The sequence below is a fragment of the Mus musculus genome, chromosome 11 (assembly GCF_000001635.26).
Source record: "Mus musculus strain C57BL/6J chromosome 11, GRCm38.p6 C57BL/6J".
In the NCBI taxonomy this organism is placed as follows: domain Eukaryota; kingdom Metazoa; phylum Chordata; class Mammalia; order Rodentia; family Muridae; genus Mus; species Mus musculus.
The window spans coordinates 12,397,049-12,422,062 of NC_000077.6; the positions used below are offsets into that span (position 1 = coordinate 12,397,049).

A 25,014-nucleotide genomic window follows, 5' to 3' on the forward strand; every position below is an offset into this window, starting at 1 on the left:
TACAAAAAGTAAATAGAAATAGAGCTGGCTTATCAGTGGGGAGCCACAATGTTTCAGGGTATAAGGCTTCCTATTGAACTCCTGGCTCTGACATCTTTATCTTAAGATTCCTACTTCATTTGGTTCTTTTCTTCACACTTAGCGAGAAGGAATTCAATACAGCTCTGTTCTTTTTTCCCACTGATGGGGGTGGGTGGTGGCTTACTGAAAGCAAATGTCCATCTTCAATATTTCCCTGACTTCTTTAGTGGCATTCTTTTCTGCCTGAGACAACAGAGACACTGACTTCTCCCACCCTCGTCAGCTCTGTTGCTAGATCCACGTGAGAACTGTTAATTTTATTGTTGTTTAGATCTGAAATGAGTGCCCAGCCTGCCAGCATATCTCCTCTGGGGCTAATATGATGATCAGAAGTAGTTAGAAATTGGTTATGCCTCCCAAATTTGATGAATTTCAGTTCAGTTAGATTTGTAAAAATTCATTCTGGTGCATTCAGTAGCCTAATTGGTGCTTATATTTATTTTTTGTCATTCCCTCTTGTGGCTTATTTTCCATTTTTATACTAACATGCTATATGGTTTATTTCTGGTGGTTTTCTAATTACCTAGTATTTAACACTATGACTGCAATGACTGCCTTTGTAGATTCAGAAGATGTGGCTGATAGTGGCCAATTAACCTGGGAAAAAGTTAAATAAATATTGAGGAGGACATAATTTCAAATTGGCATGTTATTTCAGTATACCATGTTATCCAGATTGCAGTTCTGGAGCAGGAGGTTAGATTTTTTTGGAACCTGGAGGTGAAGGGGACACTTGCATTATGGAAGGTTGAACTATAGGACTAATTATGATGTCTCTGTTACTCTTTGGTTCTGGAAGCTATCTGGGCAGGTTCTATGCACTACTTGATTGGCCCCATATCACAGAAGGCGAAATTGCAGCCTGAGCAGAAGCTCCTACTCCCACTGTGACTCCAGGCTCCAGTTATGGAGCTTTGCTGGGGAAGCTCCTGCTCCTGCCTCCCTCCCCTTAGAGTTCTACCTCCATGGCCCAGGTTGTGACATGGGACAGGGAGTGTCCTTGGCTGATGGTCTCTGTAATTCCCTTGCCAGTAGTCTTTACAGTGCCCTGCCATGGACAACTCCCAGCTAGTGGCCTTGATGGGGCTTCCCCAGGTAGGTTCTGCAGAATGTGTGTAAACCTGTGATTTGACAGTATGACCTTTCAGCTACTATTTGTTATTTTACTTGGAAGTTCTGTCTAAGGAAATGCTTTTCTTTGTCCAGGACTCTGCCTGTAACCATCAATGACTGCCTCTAGGAGCATTCTCCAATTGATTTTTGCTGGATATTTGAACACTTGATCTGACAACTGCTTGCTATCTCTTACTATTTATTCTGTTATTCTGACTTATTTATGTATTTTTTAAAGCCCTAACTATGACTATCATGGATCATTCTCTAAGCCTTACAAAACATGTCTCTCTCACCACTCCATATGTGTGTGTCCCAAAGCTGTGTGTTCAGTTATTAAGGACAACCCTCTCCAGGGCAGCAGAATTATCAGATTAGGTCTATAGAAATTGCTGCACTCCCCAGTTATCAAGTAGGTGAGCCACAGACTTGGTTAGGGCTGGCTTTGAGCTTTAGTAGATGTGCCTAGCACTCCTCTTACCCAGCTCCCTCCACCTTTCCCCAGCACAGTTCCAGGAATGGCTCCCACCCAGGCCTTATCTAGTCTCATCTTCTACTCCCTCAACTCTTCTGATAGAGCACTTCTGTGGGCTGTGCCAAAATTCCACCTAGTACCTTCCTTATACAGGAAAACTAAAAACTGTTCCTTTCTCAAGGTGTTACCTTGCTGGTGTAAGCAATGGTTCAGTCTTTGTTTGGTCCTCCAAGAAAGCTACCATTTCAGTGAAACTCACAGGTCTTTTATGGCCACCCACACAGGAGTTGTGAAGTTTGCTGTTTTCACAATGATGATGGGACGTTCTAAAAATTGGGAAACCCAGTTCCTGTCCAGAAGTGACTTGAAATAGAATGGGGATTCAGACCTGGAGCGATTATGGCAGAGAAGAATAGCTATCAGACAGGGACACATGAGATCTCCCAAGAATCAGAAAGAAGAGAGACATTCACGTCTGCTGGACACCAAAGAGCTGAACAGAGAATAGAAACTGGAGGAGTGACCAGAGAACAGATTCAAGACTGAGAAGAGGAGCTGCCTCTGGGAAGAGTAGGTTTTAAACAATAGAGAGAGGGATATAGTGGGCTCAACTACAAGGTTCATTCTCTCCTGGTCAACAAAGCCATGAAGAACTCAAGGAAGGATCTCCTGAACAAATCACCTTATGATTGGCAGTCTAGACCAGAGGTTCTCAACATGTGGTTTTCATCCCCCTGGGGGGTGTCAAATGAACCTTTCACAGAGGTCGCCTAAGACCATCTTCATATCAGATTTGTATACTACAGTTCATAACAGTAGCAAATTTATGTTTGTAAAGTAGCACTGAAAATAATTTTATGATGGGGCCACCACAACCTGAGGAGCTGTATAAAAGGGTCTTAGCATTAAGAAGGTTGAGAACCTACTGGCCTAGACCCTCTCTTATTTAGTGCCAAGACAGGTGAGATCCATACTCAAGTCCTTTCTTTGATGCACACTCACATTCTGGACAGTACTATGGGAAAGACTTGGGGAGGTTGGGGGGAGTTTGAGTAAGAGCTATTTGTATAGAAATTTTACATCTGCTACCTGCCAGCTGGCTTCCTGCAACTCAAGAGTTCTTACCTACTACAAACAGGAACCAAAACTCCTACTGCCCAGGTGAACGGTGAGATATATAGAGTAACCGATCCTGACATCTGGTACATGGATGCTCTTGGCAAAGTGTGTGCACAGCACAGTCTCACATAGTGGTGGACCAGAGCCATACTGGAAACTGACACATTTTGTCCCCTGGGCTAAGGCTCCATCCAGACTCATATCCTCATCTTCGTAAGCCTATGGAGTGTTCCTGTCTTTAAAGTTTCCTTCCAGCAACTCCCACTCCTTCCTGGCTGTTCATTTCTTTTAAATCAGTTCCAAACCCTGCAGCCTGTGAAACCTCTCTAGGCACTATCCACTTTTTCTGGGTAAGTAACTTCTTTCTCTCCCTGTCCTTACCACAACCCTCTACCATTTGAAAACCCATCTGTAAGCCTAGTTCTAGACCAATGGCCATGAACCCTCTTCATCTGTGAATTCCCTTTGCCTGAGCTAGCTCTAGACGCATTGTTCGGAAGCCATCTACCTTGAGTCCAATTAAACAGCCTATCTACCCAGCTTACCTGGCCTAGCTCAGGTCATGCATCTCCTGCTGAGTCAATCTAAAGAAGATCAGAATATTACAACCAAAAATGTCAACACACTCAGGTCAAATTGCAAAGGCAAAAACAACAGGAATGGTCATAACAGCAGGTCTCCCACCAAACCCACTAGTTCTTTAGAAATGTTTCCTAATGGAAACTTCCTAGATAAAATCCAGGACACAGAATTTAAAAGAATAATAAAATTTATCAGAGAATTCAAGGAGTTTAAAGAAGATAGGAAAAAAAATACTTCATTGAACTCCGAGAAGATAATAAATGTGTAATGCCCAAGAAAATCCCAATAAACAGCTGAATGGAAAGGTAAAGGTAATTCCAGATTTGAAAATGGAATTTAATAAAGAGATAGAAACATTGAACAGAACACAAGCTAAAATAAAAGTAAAATTGAAAAACTCAATATCCCACTAGAAAACTCAGAAGAAAGACTTGCAAGTAAAACGAATCAAGAAGACAGAATATTAGAACTCAGTGATAAAGAAGAGGACAGAAGCCGGGCGTGGTGGCACACACCTTTAATCCTAGCACTTGGGAGGCAGAGGCAGGCGAATTTCTGAGTTCGAGGCCAGCCTGGTCTACAGAGTGAGTTCCAGGACAGCCAAGGCTACACAGAGAAACCCTGTCTCGAAAAACAAAACAAACAAACAACAACAAAAAAAAAAAAAAAAAAAGGAAAAGGAAAAAAAAAGAAGAGGACAAAGATCAAATTAGTAGTTATAGGTTCTTATGCGTGCATGCTTGCATGTGCACACACCCACACACATACACACATCAAAATTCTTGTAGTCTATACAAACCTTCCAAACCAAAATAGAAATGAAGCAAAGTGTTCATCTCAGTGCCTGGCTATAACGTGCTAATCTCCAGCAACCCAATTCTTTTGCCTGGGCACTCTGACAGGGTAATCTGTAACTCTACTAGTTCCTGAAAGTTAAAACAATTCTATTTTAAAAAGCAAAGACCTTAAATTAATAAAATACACTTTCCTCTTCTTGGTAGCAATTTGGCTACAAATGCATTTCTCTCCCTATACTCAGCAAGACATACTAGAACTTATTTGAAAGGTAATTGGTAATAATGTTGAAAAGAAGGTTCAGCACTTATATAACAGCAACATTTTCTAAGTAACTTGCTAATCTCAATACATATCAACAGTGTGGACACCAAATCCCTTTCCTAATTTAATAAAACACAAACTCAACAGGATCTAGGAAATTATGCCTTAAGTTCATACAGTCTCGCCATCAATTTTGAAGTCTTAATATGGTATTAATAAAAATTAAAGAGCTGGGGATGGTGAGATGGCTCAGCAGTTAAGAGCACTGACTGCTCTTCCAAAGGTCCTGAGTTCAAATCCCTGCAACCACATGGTGGCTCACAACCATCCGTAACAAAAATCTGATGCCCTCTTCTGGAGTGTCTGAAGACAGATACAGTATACACACATATAATTAATAAGTAAGTAAGTAAATAAATAAATAAATAAATAAATAAATATTTTTTTAAATATTAAAGAGCTATTGCCATATATTCTTCTTCTTCTATTATGCCTTGAGCCATATGATCTACATTCATTAAAAAATTTAAAAGGACAAAACAAGCATGTGAGATAAAGGGGCTTGACACCAAATTTGATGACCTGAGACCCAGTGGTAGCAGGAGAGAACCAATTTCCCCATGAAGTCATCTGACTTCTAAGTGTGCACCAAGGCATATGTAACAAGTGCATGAATTTATGCACACACACACACATACACACACACACTTTTTTTAAAAGAATACTATCTACTATAAGAAGTTTCTCTGAACCCCAAACTGATCAACATTTAGAGAACAAGAGATATCGCTATGCTCAATCCTAAATGAGATATCTATATTACACCTGTCCCTGTTCAAGGCTCGGGAATCTATGTAGAAGAGGGAATAAAAAGATTGTAAAGCTCAGAGGTAGCTGGTGGCATCAAGAAAACATTGTTTTCCAAACACGTCAGTGCTGATGCACAAATGAATCACAAATACTGTAAGAGTACATGCTAGACAACATTCCAACATGGAGAAGGGGAGGTAGGCACTAAGTCCTACCTATGGTTGAAGAACCATTGCCATTCAGAGAGAGAAAGTCGGTTTTCTACAATGAAGGGACACTTAATATATGGACCCTATAGTAGGACAGGGCAGGACCAAGAGTAGTCAATCAATACGAACTATATACTCCCAGTGTTTAGAGAGGACAGAAAGAGGAATAGGAAAGAAAGACGGGCAGAAAGAGAGAAAGAATACAGTTAGTTGGGTGAGTAGATATAGGGAGATGGGGAGGATATGGGAAGAGTTGGAGGTGGTAGATATGATTAAAATATACTATATGAGATTATCAGGGAATAAATAAAACAATTGTTATTTTTTTAAAGAAAAAATATTTTCAAAGGAGGGTATTTTGGGTGTAGCTATTTCCTCCATATTGAAGTGTTCCCTTGGAAGGAGCTCATACAATTCAGAAAGTGCAGGAAGTCAGGGGAGTCCCAGTGCCCCTCATCCAAGTTATAAAAGCAAAACTATTTGCTGTGGAGAAGAGACTCTGGGCAACCTCCTGCAAGCTGGGCTTGGAGCTCCAGGGATGCAGTGGTCATGAGACTCCTCAAGCAGAGTCATCTATGCCATCAGAACATGGCTCAGACTAGGGAAGAAACACACATGGCATGCCATCCATGCACGGTCATGTTTGCAGGGCGTCTTCTGTTTGTAAGGCAGCAATATAGAGCTGCAGTAGTTTTACATCGATGTGATAAAATAAACAAGAGCAACAATTTAAATTAGGGAGGGCTTATGTGGGATCATGCTTTCAGAAGTTTCTGTCCACATTCACTCATCCCTGCTCTGATTCTGTGGTAGTACTGTGCACCACGATGCAAACACATGGAGGTCACTCACCTTTGGCAGCTGGGAAGCAAATAAAGAAAAAGGGAAGGGAAAGGTGTTGGTATCTATACCCCCATACATGTTCCATACATTTCCTCCCACATTATCACCCCATAATGACTCTTACAACCTCCCAGTAGTACCAAAGGCTGGGAACTGAGCCCTTAAAACACATTATCTTTTGGAGGAATTCCAAATGCAAGCTACAGTAGTGCATTTTATTAAAGCGAAAGGCAAGTATTTTGATTTTGAGTATATATGAGTCATTTTTTTGTTTGTTTTACTAAGGCTCTGTCTCAGGAGAGAAATGTCCTCTCACAATGTTAGTATCCAGTCGGCCTGTAGTGCCCTCAGTCGCCGGCACCTGATCTCTGTCCCCTACTCAACAAAAATCATCCCTATTTCTGAGCAACTTTACCTCGTTCTTAAAGACAGAATAAGGAATCTTTCTTTCAACTTCCCATATAATCAAATTCTTGGTCCTTTAGACCTCTTTCTAGTCTAGCATCCTGGTATCAATCTAGTACTGCCATCAAGTTGTCCCAGAATGGCTCTCAAGAACCCAATCCTCGGAATTGGGGGATACTGGTAACAAACCCATGGTGAAAAATAAGACTGTATAAACTCATTGCTAAATGAATTAAAACAAAGGTGATAATTGCCGTTTACCACTCCCTAATTATTTCCTGTTACCTGTGCTTGCCCTGTGGGAAATTTATGTCTGGGAATCCTAATGGGTGAAGAATACTGTCCACGAGTGGCTACTGCATTTCCCTCCTAAACCTGAATTTGGGCCTCATTTAGGCTGAATGGACATGGTATTTTTATCATGAAAACAAAAAAGTGTTATTAAACAGGACACAGCGTTTATGACTAGTTAGACCAAGAATTAGATTTCCAAAATGTCAGAAAGTAAAGCTCTTAGCTGTCATAATTATTCAACATCTGGGCATGAGAGAAATACATAAATAAATGAGCTTGGTTGTACTCTAGCACAAGTTCATTAAAGGACATTGACCTTAGTATGTTACAAATAATAGTCTTCTTTGCATTCAGAAAAACACTAATAATTACTAGGTGCCAGGGTCCATGAAAACAAGAACCAGCCTTAAGGTCAACTCTTGGTCTAGGACTAAGTGATTGGCAAAATCTTAACATACATGTCACTTAGAAGCCTATTGCATATTGAACCATCACATTGAGTGTGGCAGAACTTTTAAAGAAGCATTTCTACAGCATTCATGTACTGTATATAAATCTCATATCATTAAGAAAAGGATGAATTTCAAATGTTCACTCTTACATCTTTTTTTTAACTGATAATTAAGTTATTAACTGATATCTACATCAGACCTCAGTTGTTTATTAGTATAACCAGAGTGTGGTTGGGGGTTGGAATTTAGTACAATTCACCAAAGTATCTTTGGTTATCAATTGAATTTAGGGATTATAGAGAACATTAAATATTAACCGTGGTTGTGAATTATATACTGCCTATCCATTTTGTAAGTAAAACATACAATTAAACTACAATTTTTCTCAGACAGCTGCTTAAGCATTTGCTCATATCTACTGTACTGCCCAGTAGGCCATCACCTTTGCCCATGAGAAGTGGGCCTTGCTGTTCACCTATGAGTAGCTAACAGCAGCCCTGGCTCAAGGAATCTTTACTCCATAAGAAAAGCACTTGTGAACTTTATAGAAGCTATTCGGGATGACTAAGGTAGATGTGTGGATGTGTGAACAATGAACCTTGAACTATTTGCAAAAACTGAATACAGATGGTCCTTAAAACATCCCAGTGAAGATTATGCCCCAGTACAGGAGAATGCCAAGACCAGGAAGTGAGAGTGGGTGGGTTGGATAGCAGGGTGGGGAGGGGGGGCGGTATAGTGGACTTTTGGGATAGCATTTGAAATGTAAGTGAATAAAATATCTAATAAAAACAAAACAAATGCAAACATCAAAAAAAATTTCCAGTGAACTCCAAACATGACCACTCAATAGCAAAAGTGGATTATTTGCAAACCTTTAAAAGGCATTCTTTTTACTGGTACTTATTACACACTTACAAACTCAGCATCCCTAATTCAAAACTAAAATTCAAAATTCCCTAAATCAGAAACATTTGAACATCAATTTGATGTACCAATGAAAAAAAATCTCACACCTGATCTCATGACAAATCACAACAAAAAAGCAGCCACCCTACTATGATGAAATAGTTTCCTCCGAATCAAACTGCAGAGTTTTCACTGTATCTGTTTTTCTAATTTCCCAGCTACAGGGCTGGATTCTTGAGCATCACTTCTGACTCACACTAAAGCACTGGCTGAAAGTCCTTGTAATGTCCACCAAGCTAATCTGAGTGCTCAGACATTGCTTATCTATCATAAAGACTCCTTTCCTTCTCTTCTCCAATAACAGATAGAGATTCAAGAAGTTAACCATTACTTGTTTATACAACTAGGACTACTAAGGGGTGACACCACCCACAATGGGGTGGGTTCTCCCACATCAATCATTAATCAAGAAAATATCCACATGCTTGCCTACAGACCAATCTTATGGAGACAGTCTTGGTTGAGGTTCTCCCTTCCCAAAAGATTCTTGCTTCTATTAAGTTGACAAAAGCTAACTGGCACAACTGGGGAAAGATTCAACTGTATTATTATCATAAACTGTGTTGGGACTATTGAAAGGAAAAGGGAGTCTTTGCGGAACTAATCATCGGCTCCTAAGTAGGAAGCTTTGACTCTTGGAAGGTCCAGCTGTCCAAATAAAAGTCAGCCTTTCTCTTGGTCTCTCAACTTAGGTACCATTCTTCAGGAAGAAAACAAAGATGGCAACAGTCCCAAACAGAGTCATAAACAAATAATCCTGTTAACTTTCACTGCTGGGAAGGACTTTAAAAATACTACCCTGACAAATCTCTATTGAGTCCGATTTACAGATAGGAGCTCTTTAATTATACATGGCATCTGCTGAACCAAATATGTTATATTAACCTTCACTGACACCCTTGAAGTCAAAGTCTGTCTTCCAAGGACCAGTATTCAGTCAGCTGACTAGGTATTTCTACACAGAGCGCTAGAATTAAGTAAAAACAAAAGGACCACCATCTATAGTGAGTCTTTGTCTTGTGTGTGTGTGTGTGTGACTCAATACCATTTCTTTATTTTGTGTTTCTAACATTTTTAACTATAATACATCAGAAAGGTTTTTTCCTAGTCCTCAGTGTTTGATGTTCTGTCATCTTTTTTTTATTATTATTATTAGATATTTTCTTTATGTACATTTCAAATGCTATCCCGAAAGTTCCCTATACCCTCCCTCCGCCCTGCTCCCCTACCCACCCACCCCCGATTCTTTGCCCTGGCATTCCCTGGTACTGGGGCATATGAAGTTTGCAATACCAAGGGGTCTCCCTTCTCAGTGATGGCCGACTAGGCCATCTTCTGCTACATATTGTCTCTTTTTAATCTGTCATGTCCATGCAGCAATAAAGAGGAGAAAACATTCCTCACAAACAAAGGTTTCTCTATAAAATACCAACAAGAAAGAGACGATCTGCTTTCTGCCATATTTGAATATGAGGAGGTGGCAGTTGTCCACTGTAGAGGAGATCAAAAGGGAAACCACAGTGCTGGAGACAGGGTCCATTTCCTAAGACCGCCTGCTTCTCTTGCAAAGGATCTGAGTTCCATTCTCAGAACCCACATGGTAGCTCACAACTATCCTTAACTCTAGTTCCAAGACTCAACACCCCTTTCTGATCTCTATGGGCAGCAGGCATGTACATAGTATACAACCATATGTGCAAACAATAACCAAAGCAAAATTACAAAATTTCAAAGCTAATACATGAGGCATCAAAAGATCAGGCAGACTGGCAGTATAAGGCCTATGTAGTCTGAAGTGGTTACAAAACAGAGACCATATTGGAGTAGTGGGTAAAACTCACTTGTCTTCCCCTGATGTACAAGATGAATGATTTTTTCCTAGCAAACTCTTTCACGTGCAAACAGGTCAGGTCTTATGGGGTCTAGCCAGTGTTGAAGCCACTTGTTTCTGCTCCCGTGTGGCCTACTTCAAACCTCACATACCCTTGGCTTTCTCCCTGGCTTGCTGGAAGGCACTGTTGGAAGAAATGGGAACTAGTCCTAAACACATGTGTAATGACTTCCAAAGACATGCCAGGTTCCATGGCTGCTCCTTCCCATTGCTGCCAAACCTCCTACTGACCACTACAGTTCTGCCAAGATCCTTTCCTAAGCTCTAACCCCATGCCCTCCTCAACAGAGCTTAGCAATTCTGTGTAGGGAATGCAGAGCCAAGAAAGGGGAAGGGGAAAAGTCTCCTATTTATTCAACATCTCTCAAAGTCAGAGTTTCACCTCTATACTTCACCATGACCATGACCAATCTATAGAAAATTCTCATGGTTGCATACATTGTTCCCTCCCAAGCTGGCCCCTCTTCCCCATTCCTCCTGGGAGTTCAAGAGCTGCCTACTACCCTCTTCTCATACCTCTGACAGAGCTCAACAAATATCAGCTAGTTGTAAAAAACACCTCATATTTTTTAGCCCTCACCTCCTCTTCACTTCCACCCAGACCTGTGAGAATGGGAAGCCATTTCTGCAATCCTTCAATTGGAACGCCAGTTTTGCTTCTCAACACTTTCCTCACAGCTCTGCAACATGTGTTCTGATCGTCTTGGTACCGAGCTGCATAAGCGTCATCCCTCTCACCAAATTTTGCACCAGTTAGAGGAACCAAGAGTAGCTAGCTAAAAATATAAGCTCAAGGCAAAACTGTGAAGTGAATTAATCGCACCAGAAGAAAGGGCATGCAACAAACATAAAATATACAACATGGAAAATCGACTTTCTGAATACAAGTGCTCTATATCCACAAGTTCAATCAAATGCAGAGAGACTTTTTAAAAATTTGACTGAAGCTGGGCATGGTGGAGCCTGACCAGAACAAATCTCATCACTCAGTAGGTAGAGGCAGGGGGACTCAAGTTCAAGTCTGCTACACAATCAGACCCTTTTTCAAAATAATAACAGCATCTGTACTGAGCAATAGATATTTTCTTATCACAATTACCTAAGCAATGAAACAACCACATATATGGCATTTACACTGTACTAGCCATTACAAGTCAGGTAAAACTTAAACCTTAGGTTTAAGAGGACTGTATAGATTCTGTGCAAAAATTACATCATTGTACATAAGAGACCTGGGCATTTGTGGACTTGGGTATTTGGGAGATTACTAGAACCAATCCCTGTGGATATGAGGGATGAATATTTAGGACATTGCTACTTATGGTAAATTGACTGGTCAGTCTGTGACATACATGTTATATAGTCTCAGCCAACAGTCTATTAGAGATGATAAGAAACTCACATTTTAAACTGAAAAAAAAAAGCACGTAATTAAGTAAAGAAGGCAGCTTGTAAGCTATATGGCATCATTCAAATGTGAACATTTAAAAGCAATTATTCATTTAAAGAAATTTTTAAAAGGGGCTGGAGAGATGGTTCAGCGCTTAAGAGCACTGGCTGCTCTTCCAGAGGACCTGGGTTCAAACCCCATCACCCACATAGCAAGCAGCTCACAAATGTCTGGAGCTCCAATTCCAGGGACCTTCAAACACAATCTGGCACCTTCAAACACACATGCAGGTAAAACACCAATGCACATTAGAAAGAAAAACTTTAAAAGCAATTATTATTAGTATTAAAAACTGTAAAAGAAAGATGACAAAATAAAGCTTTCATTCAGAAAACCTTACAATTTTGTAAGATAATTATTTTGGCACAAATGGTATATTATCCAGAATGTTATATAACAAAGATCACTGCATATATAAATTAAGGTATGTATTAATTAAATCATGTAGTAGCACGTGTTATTTAATTTTAAGCAAAAATCAGTGAAAATAGTTAGCAGCAGTTAAAGGGAAAAATCTACTAGTCTATAAATTTAAAACAAGAAAAGAATCTCAAATGCCAAATCCTTCACAAAGAACAAGCTAAATATCTATATTCACTACTAGAAACAAAGGAAATATTCAGAGAGAAGCACTGCTTTGCATAATCTGGATGAACATGGCCGAAAGTCTGTACTCTTTCCAGGTAGTAGCTACATACAACAGCTTGGTTGGGATCTCCTGGTAAGTGTGGCTAGAGGGCTCCAAACGATCCCCCTCCTTCAAGTTTCCTGATGGCTCTCACTGTTCATCTTTGATCGCTCCCCAAAGCTACACGAGTAAACAGAATGCCTGGCACACATCTCACACACTATCTCAGCCGCACCCTGCATACTTTGGCACAGCTCTTAGTTCCAGCAATGACAGGGATAGGCTGATATCTGTACACAAACCAGTCCAGTACAAGGTGTGGCTCTGGACCCAATAAAAGGCATTGAATGCCAAATACATCACTAAATGTTCCTGAAATAAAAGTTATGGTGGTTGTTATTCTAGATTGCCCTTGATCAATTATGAACCAGCAAAGCAGATTTCTTGTGTAGACAACTTGAGTGCATTTTAATTACTCTTTTTAAGCCACATTGTAAATATCAGAGAATATTAAAAGAAAAATTCTAGGGTATTCACAAAATGACCTGGATTAGATCCCATGCCTACTTCATGTCCACACCATTAGGACCTAGCACATCACAAAAGCTCATCCCAACCAGCTCAGACTAGCCCCTCTATAAACCAGAGGTACATGGGGTCTTTAGGTCTTGTCGACTTACAAGGTCTGTAAACACCTTTAGATATCATATGAGCTTGCAGAGCCCACGTCCTTCATTACTAAATTAGGAATGCCACATTCTTTCTTCTCTGCACTGAAAAACCATAGGATTTAAAACTTGAACACCAGTAGCCAACAAATCCTTCAAATTATTCCAAATTTGACCCAGAAATACAGTGAGGGTGCTCTCTACTTCTTTCAGAGGCATTTGCCTTCTTGCTACCATTGACTTGTCTGATACCCATGTGGGACTCCCAGTTTCTTCTCCCTCTCAAAGATCCACACTGGCCTTTGCTACAAGACCTCTTGAGGCTCTTGACCTCTTGCTATAAAAGGTAGATAAAGCTATTTCTCCTTTGGGGGAGTTGTAAAATGTAAAGGACATAAAAGTTCATTTTCCCCAGTTCTAAATTTGAGACAGTCCTGGGCAGCTAGAGGGAGGTGGTGGTGGTGGTGGTGGTGGTGTGTGTATTTGTGTCTAAGTATGTTGAAAGAAAAGTATACACATAGATGTATATGTGTCATGTGTGTCTTGAGAGAAAGGTATGCATATATGTGTGTGTGCCGAAAGCAATGTATACATACATATATTTGTATATGTGTGTTTTAAGAAATGTATTTTTTTCTGGCCAAAGCTATAGAGAACTTACAAATGAAAGCTCAATTTAAAAAATAACTTACTTCTTCCAAGTTGACTAAGTAGAAGCTCAATGATCTGATATTTCTAATATACGCTACAATAAACTGGGTTGATTATGATTCCTAAACATACCCTTTGCTAGAGTCATCTGCCTGCTTATCTAAGTCTGCCTCTGTACATATCCAGTTAGTTTAAATGAGGCACCTTCTGAACCAATGTGTATTCCTGTCATCTCTCTTGAGCTACTTGGGGTCAGACCCAGCCAAATGTTAGGCTCTTTGTGACCCACAGGATTAAGAGTGTGGTGAGAGGAAGGCTCTATTTCTAGGAACTAACCAAAGGAAAACATGGGCCCTGTAACCTGCAATGGAATCTTTGCTAGAGAAAAGAATATGTGAAAACCATAAACAAGATAGAAAATCTGCTGCGAAACCTGCACAGAGCATTCCCCAAAATACATTCTCATTAAGTGCTCCACAGAACAAAACCCTAGAAAGGAAGCACAGTAGCAGCCCATTTTTATATAATGAATCACATTTTTCAATGAGGCAGAACAAGAAATCCGGAAATGACTTTCTTAGATTTTTCAAGAGTAGATCATCTGAATTACATAAAGATAACAATGACTACATTTTCTCAATGAAATTCATTTTGCAATGTCACTTCTCTATGCAGGACACACCCACATTTCTGTCACTGCTTTTATTCTTATTCGATGTTTTCCTTTCTTCTTACTTTGCTTCCCAGTGAAAACTGATTTATTTTTGCACTTTGACCATCCTGCAGTTTGCACCCAGGAGTCACAGGAGCCATCAGACCTAGCCCTGAGAGGAGGCTCATGTTCTCTGCATATGGGTAGGTTTGACTATGAACTCTAGCTCTATCAAATCAAGTACAGAATGAGCATTCTCTGGACCAAAGTCCATATATGGCCAGTCAACAAACACAGCTTCCCCTGTCTCTAGTAAGCAAAGTCAAAGTCCCCTAAAGCCATCACCGAACAAATGGCTGGCCATTCCTCCTATTAGCTGACTATGATAACTGATAAAACAGAGCAGGTTGTGTGCAGAAGTTTATTACTACCTGCTGTCCATGTGACTATAATTATATAATTCAATTAAATATCAGGTAAAGTAGTGAGATTTAAGTTTAACAGCTGTTAATTGCCTTTTCCACCACACAGGAAAAATAATTGAGATATGCAATTGTCCTAGCTGGCCTTCCATTGCTGTGATAAACATGAGCAAAGCAACTTGGGAGAAGAAAGAATTTGTTTAGCTTACTCTTTGTCGTCACAGTCCATCACTAAGGGAAGTCAGGACAGGAATTCAAGCAGAAACCTGGATGCAGGATCTTGAAGCAGAGTCCATAGAGGAATGATCCTTACTAGTTTGCTCCCTCTGGCTTACTCAGCTTCCTTTCTTATATAGCTAAGGCCTCACCTCCCTAGGATGGCACAACCCACAGTGGGTGGAACCTTACTACATTAATTATCAACTAAAAAAAAATGAAGTCTCAATAGATCTGCCCACCTCAACTGATGCTCCCATTTCCCAGATATGTCAAGTTGACAACTGCAGCTGTGACAGCAAGATAATGAAGATAGGAGTTCTCTGTTTCATTGTTTCAGAAATCTCACCCTGTGACTGCAGGGCTCTGTGGCTTTGGGCCTGTGCTGGCACCGTTCTTAATGGTGGAAGCTAGTAATTGAGGATGCTTAGTTCTGATCACATCATGATAGGAAGAAAAGAGAGAACCAGAAGGTGGGAATCTTCAAATCTCTTTGGAAGGCACACTTCAACCATAGAACTTCCATCCACTGGATTCTACCACCCAAAAGCCCCACTTTAGGATGAGATCTTAAACTCATGGGTCTGGGGAACATTCCAGACCCAAACTGAAGTAACAACAAAACAACTGATAGCTGTATGTAAAATACTATATAGCTGGATCTGATAATGACTATTATTTTTATTTAAAAAATATCCTTCCTTGAAGGTCCCAAGCAACTGTAAAAGAGCGAGGATCACTGACGTGGAAATACACTCACTCTGATTCTATACAGCTATGCTTTGTTATCTTTGTCCCTTATGAAACTAAGAAGAAAATCTCAAGTTCCTGAATTAATGAAGTGGCTTAAAAGATGCTCTTGAACCTTGACTATTAAACACCATGACAACTATAAGAGTCTCGATGCAATATAGGAAGTGGCAACAGTCCTTCATGCCAACAAAATATGCATATGTAACAGCAAGCAGAGGGGAGCTGGGAAAAACCTACAAGAAGTGAATAGCTTGTTGGGATTACTGCTGTGTTTTCAGGTTGGGATTAGTCACCACACGAACTAATAGTTAGCATACACTGGCATGAGCGAGGTCACCCTAGTGTTTATGTCTCATTCCACACACATGCTCACATATCTTTGTAACAGTTTTCTTCCATGTTATGATGAATTATGAGGCCACCATCAGGTACAGATGCTGATTCCAGACTCCAGAGCTATGAGCCAAAGTAAACCTTTACTCTTTAAAAATCAGCAACAATCAGGAAATCTGTTACAATAACTGAAAGACTAAGACAGTCCTGTATTGAAGAATTTGCCAACAAATGTATTCTACATGTTTTCCTCAAATAACAGTGTATATGTGTATTGTTTCCTGCTTGAAATGACTTTTTTTAATAGCTGGCCAATTATTGGCACTGATTAAGATATTTTGAGCACTGTTAATGGCAGTCATAGTATTACAACAGATTGTAGTATATATTCTGAATTTTAAGTGACTAAAAATATCTTGAGTAGTAATCACCCTGTAAATGCCATGTGTCTGGTAGAGGAGCAGAAATAAACCTGCAAATTAGGACAAATGCCATATAATAAAGAATAGGTAGCCTCCCACAAAATGCAATAGACACAACAGATATTTGAATTTTCTGTACCCTTCATAGCTCTTTTCTCTATGAATTCCAAGCTCAAAATACACCCAGTCTTTCAGTATCTCACGCCATTTCAGGAGTGAGAGTTGAATGTTAACAGAGGAAGCTTGGAGAAAAGGCTTCTGCACCCTTGTTTCAGGATGCTACCAACTGTATAAAGGCATGCTAACTTAAATCAGTTATGTGCAATCATGTCTCTCTTGGGTATAGGGAAGAACCCTATTCAATCCCACCACCATTGCTTCAGCATACCTAAGCACACAGTACTCCGCACTCACTGTGAGCTCAAAGTTCTCAGCTGTGCTCACATCATCCTGTGGAGATATTTTTCAGTCAAAAGCACAGTCAAGTTTCAGACACTGTACTCTATTGCTAGACATCTTTGAATCGGAACATTCTCTCTTGTGTCTTTGTTTTGTAGTGTAGTTCAAACACCGAATTTTTTAAAAGCGCCTTTATTGATATATACATAGCATATGATTTCCCCATGATAATATATCAATTCAATATTTCATAAATCCACAGCAAGAAAATGTTTATGAAACCCAAAGAAACCTTAGTATCCAATTTTCTTTCTACTTCCAATTCCTTAGATCTGAGCAACTATTGACCTTCTTTTCTTCTATATTTGTCTATATTTGTCTATTTATAAATGTCTGTAGACATTTCATATAGATGGAACCATATAATGTGTGGCCTTTGTGGCTAGCTTTTTTATATAGCATGATATTTTCAAAGTTTATGCTCATCATTACACCATGTATTTATTAGCCCTTGGTTATTTTGAGTGCTACAGGATACCCCACTGTATGAGCACTCACACTGTGTGTATTCAGTAGTTAATGGACATTTTGATTGCTTCCATTTCTTAGTTATAGCAAATAATGCTGCCATTAACATTTGGCAACACAAGTTTTTTTTCATGGACATATGTTTTCATGGGAATAAAATTGGTATGTCATGTGGCTAAGTTGTGTTTAGTAATTTAAGTAATTATAAACCACTTTTTCAAAATAACTATATGTTCCCACAAGTAATGCAGGAGGGTTCTAGTTGTTCCACATTCCTGGTGGCACCTGTTCCTGTCTCTTCTATTATAGCTATTCTAATGGGTTCACAGGCACACTTCACATGGTATTTCTTTGCATGACCTAGATCATTAATAGAATCAGGAACATTTCTTGGATTTATCAACAATTTAGATTTCTCCTTTGGAGAAATGTCTGCAGAAAGTCTTTACCAATTTTCTAACTGGGTTGACTTTTTACAAAAGAGGTGGAAGAGATCTTGAAAGGTTACAGGATGAAGTGCCTGCATCATATAGAAACAGGCAAATATCTTAAAACATTCCATGAATCACATTTTACCTTCTTCATAGTAATCTATGAAGCACATATGTTTGTATATCTGATTTGTCTAAGCTTTTGTTGGTCTACTATGTACCTGCTGTTAGTGTTTAAAAATATTTTCCTAATTCAAGATCCCAAAATTGTTTCTTCTTGTTTTCTTCTAAGAATTTTCTCAGTTTTAGCTTTTAGATTATTATGGCCACATGGATAAAGGCACTTGCTGCACAAGCCTGACAGCATGAGTTCAATTCCCGGAGTCCATTTAAGGGTGCAAGGACAGAACTGACTCCACAAAGTACTATTCCACTTGTGCAGTGCATCACAGTAATCCACACTCAATTGGCTGGTTCATGTGTACACATATACACAATACTACAACTAATAAATTTATAATGTGCATATCTGTATAGTATAAATACTGAATCCAGCTTCATTCTTTTGTGTGTGGGTACACAGCTGTCCTGGTAGCACTGGTTGCTTGGCAGCACTGGTTGCCTGGCAGCACTGGTTGCCTGGCAACACTGGTTGAAAGGCTTCTTGCTCCCACTGAAATCAGGTAGAAGAAAGGCCTAGAATGGTGTTTACTGTTCTTTCAGGGTTGCTTTAGCCTTCCTGGGTTGCTTGCACTTCCCCAGGACATTTAGGATCGTGACACTGAGTTGTATGCACGTTTTCACTGCAGCTATGTAGAACCGTCTCAATTGGGTTATCGGCTTTACATACTCAGACTGTGCTTTTGTTTTTCAGCTTCTTCATGATTCACTTCAACTTTGACACTCCCTTGTTTTCTGACTATGTAAAACACTACATCTACAATCAAAATCATATAAAGAGGTATATTTATTTGGGAAGGTCCCACTTCTATTCTCATCCGACAGACACTATTTGTGTTTATATATTTTCCCCAAAAGAAAGTAAAGACGTTTTTATTCCTTTTTTTTTTTAATTCTTCCTCAAAGGCATCATACCCCGAATAGCTTCCAAGTGCTCTATTCTCTGACAGTTACTATTAGAAAACACTCTATGTTGGCCAGCAGTGAGTTTCCGCTTTATTTTTTTGAATGCTACCAAGTATTTTTAGAAGATAAGTTAAGACTATGAATACTGTTTTGGTATTAAAGAACAGAGAAAGGGTAATTTGCCCTTTCATAATTAATTGTGATGCTGTCACTGCAGAACAAGGTGTTATTTGTATTAAATCGAGTCCTAGATGCAAAGCGCCTAGGAAAATGTGTTACCTTTTTATATCCAACAGACAAAAACTTACCTTCAACACTGAACTGTGAGTTTGAACTAAATCAAATAAAAATCAACACAAACTAAACTAACTAGACTTCAACCAAAATCCACCCACACATAAGTAAATCTAAATGCATCTTCTTGTATTCTCTTTTAATTTTTCTTTCATTATCTCCAATAGGGTAGTAAAGAGGCCTATTAAACTCTCCAAGAATCCTCAAGATCAAATATTAGAGCTGTGGGTAACTAGAATTCTCTCCAAAGGGACCTGCTAGTTCCTGGCCATTATGAAGGCATGGTCCTACATCTCATGGCTCATTCATAAGCATACTGGCTGCCATCTGACCTCCAGAAGGGACTTTGTAAAACAAGAACACTTGTAGTCTTGTTCAGACACAGCATAGTGCTGGATGGGTGTTTGGTTCAGTGGTATTTTATTCCTCCGATGATATTTAGAGGCCTTACCTACATTTAAAAAGTATTAGCATTTCCTATCCTATACTTAAATATCTATGTATTCTCCCTCACTTAACTAAAAGTACTCTGTCAAGCTGTTAGTCAAATGTATATTTCCCAAAATTACTAATAAGAACCTGAACCACAGGATTTTTGAATTAATCTGAATATCTTACACTATTCCCGAGCCTGCCAGATTCCTTTGTCTAAAAATAAGCATTTTAAATGCACATTGTGATTGAAAGCGGGATCATCCCAGCCATCTCACACTGCTGTTTCTGTGACGATAAAGATCAAGTGAGGAAATGTCTATAAGCGTGTCTGGGGTACTGCTGGGTACACAGTGACATTCAGCCAGTCTGAGAGCGTTTCTTCATCTTTCCCTGGGCAAAGGGCCAAGCAGTCACAGAGCAGTCTTTGCCAAGTCTCCTCTGAACAAGTGTATTGGTGGCCAGCCTCAGACACTATAGGAAATGGCATCATCCAGGTCTTAATTATTTGCTGGTAGACCAGTTGCCTTGTCCTCCCGGCACGTACATTCATATGGGGCTTACAATGAATTATGACTAGAGCTCTGTGTCTCTTATCATGAAAGACTACATACAGTTACAGGAAAACAATCCTGCTACCAATACAAGAGCAATTCAGTCTCTAGAGGTGGCCTCACCCTTCATAGTCACTCAGCTGACCAGTAGGAATTCCAGCACTACTCATCCTGCCGAATGGGATGCTCACCTCCTGTCAGCAGAACTATAATACCCTGACACTGGCCTCAATCCCTGGACCAGCATGTCGTCGTCTCCCCTAGGACACAGCTAGAGACTATTTTCACCCACTATAATAACATTAACTTTGGTTAGGATTTCTGAAATGCACTCTGGAAAGCCATCAGCAGGATTTTGAAGTCATGTCAGTTCCCAGCACAAAGGTAGTGTTCCTAGAACGCAAAAGAGCTACCCATTTCTTTAAACTGGCCCTGTGTCATCCTGCCATGTGTACTTCATCTGACAAGAAAAAAAATAGCATTTTCCCTCTATATGAAGTGAGCTAAATAAAAGGCTGAAGTAAAAGGCACAAAGATCCAGCCATGAAATTCCAATAGGAGCTATTCCAACTACTGTTCCCCAGGATCCTTTGAAATGAAGTTTGCAGTGTCCCAAGCAAGCCTTTGTGCATCAGAGAAGCCCATTATTGGCACACATAATCACTGGGAGGTAGAACGCAATCCTATCACTTGATGGAGAGGCAACAACTGTACCAACACTGTTTTGAGTTAGGATTCAGAAGCCAGAATCCCTGAAAAGAACTAACATGGGTGCTGCCTGCCAGTGGTGCCACTGGTGGAGACCATAGCTCCCTTCTGGCTATCATAATTTACTTATCCTTTTTAGTACATAGACAACTCTAGATACAGTCTTTGCTCACAAGGAGTCCACTAGGAGGAAGAACTAGTTTCATTATCACCACTAACAGGAAACCTAAGCTTAGATGAAGAATCTTTGAGGCCTTATGAAGGTAACCAAATGGTTTGCTGATGACAGGTACTCTAGAAAGAAGTTTAATTACCTTGTAGTTACCACTTCCTATCTGACAGTTACTACTGCAGGTAAAGAATCCCCATGCTTCCTGGACTGGGATTTTACCAATATGACACAAAAAATGCTAAGAGTCATTTCTCCATTCTGTTATATCTAAAATAGACAAGGGGTTACAAGGCACAACTGCTCAGAAGAGTAGAAACAAAGTCTAGGATGCCAGCCCCTACAGTAGTAGACAGGACTCCGAGTTTCCTAAGCAGTCACAACAAAGATGAATATCATAGCTAGAGTAAAGATAGAAAGGCAAGTGCCCTTGTAAGGAAGCACATGGCCAAAGGCCTTTGTAAGAGGTATGGTGAGTGAGACACAGTGAGTTCCACCCCCAGTAGCATGCTAAACACAGAAAACACCTAACTAGACTCCATGAGCTCAAGTTAAGAGTAAGAACATTTTCTGCCTAGGGAAGAGAATGGTGGTTCCTGGCTAAGATCTAAAGGTGCTCCTTGAGTTATGTTTTAAAGAACAGCATGGAACGAAGGGTATGAACTAAGAGGAAAAGGCAGGAAACATAGCTGGACATATGAACAATTGAGCTTGCAGGCAAGGTTTCAACTTAGACTGCACAGTAAGCATCACGGTCTCTAGGGAAGGGAATCTGGAAACAGAAGTGTGGCTAGGAGGTTAACCTAGCAGTTGTAGAAAACACTTGGAGGACAACAGGCTGGTCAATAATAAGGCTATAGCCTTTAGCTCAGACCTGGAGGTGTGAGGGCTTCTCTGTTCAGAACACATCCTACACTTTTCCTTAGAATCTCTTGGAGTTATCTCCTGAATTTTAGAATCTTTCCACACTTATTTCTCCACAATTGCCCAGATTTCCTACTTCAATTTCTGTTATTTCTCCTAAGGCCAAATAACTGCAGCCATGCTGGGGCCTTCCTACTCTTAGTTAGACCTGCCAAACTCAACTGTACCCCAGGGCATTTGACATGCTCTACCCCAAGATGGTTCATGTCTATTTACACGGAGTTCTGTACCCAACAATGCCCCTCACAAAAGCTCTGCAGACCATCTACCCAAACAACAGCCCTGCTACCTTCTTTTCTATCTGCTTTTGTATTTTATATCAGTATACTTAACATCTGTCTCCCTGGCTAGAATATATGAAGATGTGAGGATTTGGTGAGACTTTGATGTATATCTATGGCTGTTTTTCCAGGTGTTAAGTATTGGTGGGTAGTGGGTCCAAAGTAACTATCTATAAGATGAATGAGCAATGTGAGATCATAGTTAAACACAAGTCGGAGAGGCCAATGCAAAAAAAAGGTGACTTCAAGCATACAGAAGTGTGCTGACTGAATGTTCAGTGAAAGAGTGAAACCCAAGGCAATGAAGAAATCCAAGATGACTCTAACACTTCTTGTCTGGCAGAGAAAAGGCAGGGCCCCTCATCATGCCAGGGATAGAGATAGAATAAGAAGCCTGGATTCAATTTAGCAGTTTGGCTCCTGTGTGGCCCCATCGGGGATGTGTAGACAGCAAGTTGTTCAGAGAACATATGAAAATAGGAACCAGAGATGAGAGGGAAGAGCTGGGGGAAGTCAAGTGGCATGCTTATAGACCAAAGTATATGTGCTGTGTCTTATCTTGGGGTTTCTTATGATTCAGAGGCCTTGGCCCCCAGAAATAGCAGAAAGTGCTTCAGGGCAATGGCCTTTGTGCTCTCAGGAGGTCACATCTCCAAGAAAGAACTCAAGGCAGGAAAAATATTTTGTCACATGTTGAGAGAAGAATGAAGAAGGTATTACCCTACAGAGTACGACCCAGAAACACACTGAGAACCCCAGCAGAAGATCACACAGGACACAACACTAATACAACCTCTATGAAGCTGGGTAAAAAAGCTTCTGAGATGAAATCTTCCCAGGCCATATGTGTATATCGCAACTCGGCACTGCACTAGTGAGCTAAGCAAAGCAAGATGAGGGCAGCAACAGCAAGGGGTAAGGACTCATTCTGGCATCACTAGCAATGTTCTTAATAGCAGGAGCAGTGACAGCATATGGAGTGACTCCTGATTCATTGTAAATTCCCCAAACTCAGAGAGTGTCCAGGGCATAGGGTCCTATCTGAGAAATCATTTGTCACTTTCATTCCACTGGGGCAAAAGAAGAAAATCACTCAGGGTCTGGTGAGTACGGATCACAGAGAAGATCTGGACTGGAGCCCAGGGCCTTGATTCTAACATGTTCCTGTGCTGCTGCATTTGAGTATCACTGGAATAGCAAGAAGGGGCAGGTACATTGTTGAAAATGAGGGAAGCTGAGAAGGGTATTCTTCAAAAATATCTTCTTTATAGCCAATAGAATATGGGTGAGCAAGGAGAAGCCTTCAAGCAAGAAAGCTTCAGAAGCCCAAGGAAGAACTGACAAGGGGTCTGAATTCAGGCTGCACAACCCTTACAGTGGAGAAGCCCGGAGGGGAAATGCTGAAGGAGACCTCAATGAAAGGGAGGAGTCACTGAGCAAAGGACTGAGCGTTCAGGAGGTCATGCCCACTGTCAGTCTTTCCTCTCCCCATGCTGTCTGGGTCATGACAACCATGCACATCTAATACAACTATGCCCAGTTCATTACATCGCTTTACTACCTGGGTAAGTAGATTTCCGAGGTCCCTCCGAATCTAGGCTTGGATCCTTACCTGCTGCAAATTCAGCATGTGCTTTAGGACCCACAGGCATTTCCGGTGACAGGCCAGCTACCAGTTACCTCAGCTACAATCTCAAATGAGTGAAGACTTCAGAGACTACTCAGAGATAAAGTCTGTCAAGGGGAATATTCATAACTCCTTCCTGGACAAAAAGGGAGAGAGGGTAGCAAGTTACCTGCTCATGCAGCAGGTTGAGGGAGGGCTGTGCTTTAGGGTAAATTGCAAAAGGCATACATCGAGTCTTTTAGTTGAATCTCAACTGGCTATAGTGGGAATTTCAAAGGCCATGAGAATATGAACTCCAGACATGCTGAGAGGTTCTAGGTTTCAGCCCTGCCAGCCTTGCTCAAGGACTCTGGTTAAAGGCTAGGAGAGAGAACAGGCCAGACTGGTCTTGTTAGATTGTCCCACTGATGATCACACAGGTCTAGTGTCACTTAACACCATTTTGGCAACTCTCAAACATTTCATAATCATATCCATGCAAAAGTAGCTGGCATTGTAGTGTTATCCCCATTTCAAAGGAGGGAGAGGAGATAACTAATACGGATGGAATGCTTACGCTAAGCTCAGTGAAGAGATAGGCGGGCGCCCAGACACACAGTCTCCTTGGGTTTTCATGGCAACCCATAAAGGAGGGGTTATTTCTCATTTTTTACAGATGAAACTGAGACTTGAATTAAGGAACTGTCAAAACACAAGATAGCTAGCAAGGGATGGAGCCATAACTCCAACTCAGGTCTGTCTCAGCCCAATCACCAGAAGATGCTGACCACCAAACAAAATGCTAACAATAAAAATCGTCCCTAATACCTGAAGCTAAGTGAAGCTGATGCCTTCACTCTCATTAAAGCTGTTGGCATCAGAACACTAGCTGGGTTGGAATCAATGAGGATGAAACAAACACAGTGTGCTAAAAGATGCACAACAGGCTCATCACACATAAATAAATCACATAGCCATTGCAGATGTGTCATAAATTATTGGTAGAAATCAAAGTGCCTTAGATGCCTTCTCTTCAAGCCAGAGAGCCCAGGAAGCCTCTTTGCTTAGATCAATCATATGTGGCCCTCCTTAATGGTCACATGAT

General features: G+C 40.4%; 1 protein-coding gene across 13 annotated transcripts in view; it reads right to left on the minus strand.

The window, feature by feature from the left end:
- Positions 1–25,014, minus strand: part of Cobl (cordon-bleu WH2 repeat) — a 228,347-nt gene that overhangs the window by 160,373 nt on the left and 42,960 nt on the right. Inside the window, exon 1 of one of the 13 annotated variants that reach the window (NM_001282994.1) lies at positions 14,983–15,092. The exons of the other annotated variants lie outside the window; for them this stretch is intronic. Within the exon in view, the coding sequence (NP_001269923.1) occupies positions 14,983–15,002 (20 nt within the window). The 5' untranslated portion in view covers positions 15,003–15,092. Of the gene's footprint in view, positions 1–14,982; positions 15,093–25,014 lie in introns of those variants that run through there. 13 annotated transcript variants of the gene reach the window in all.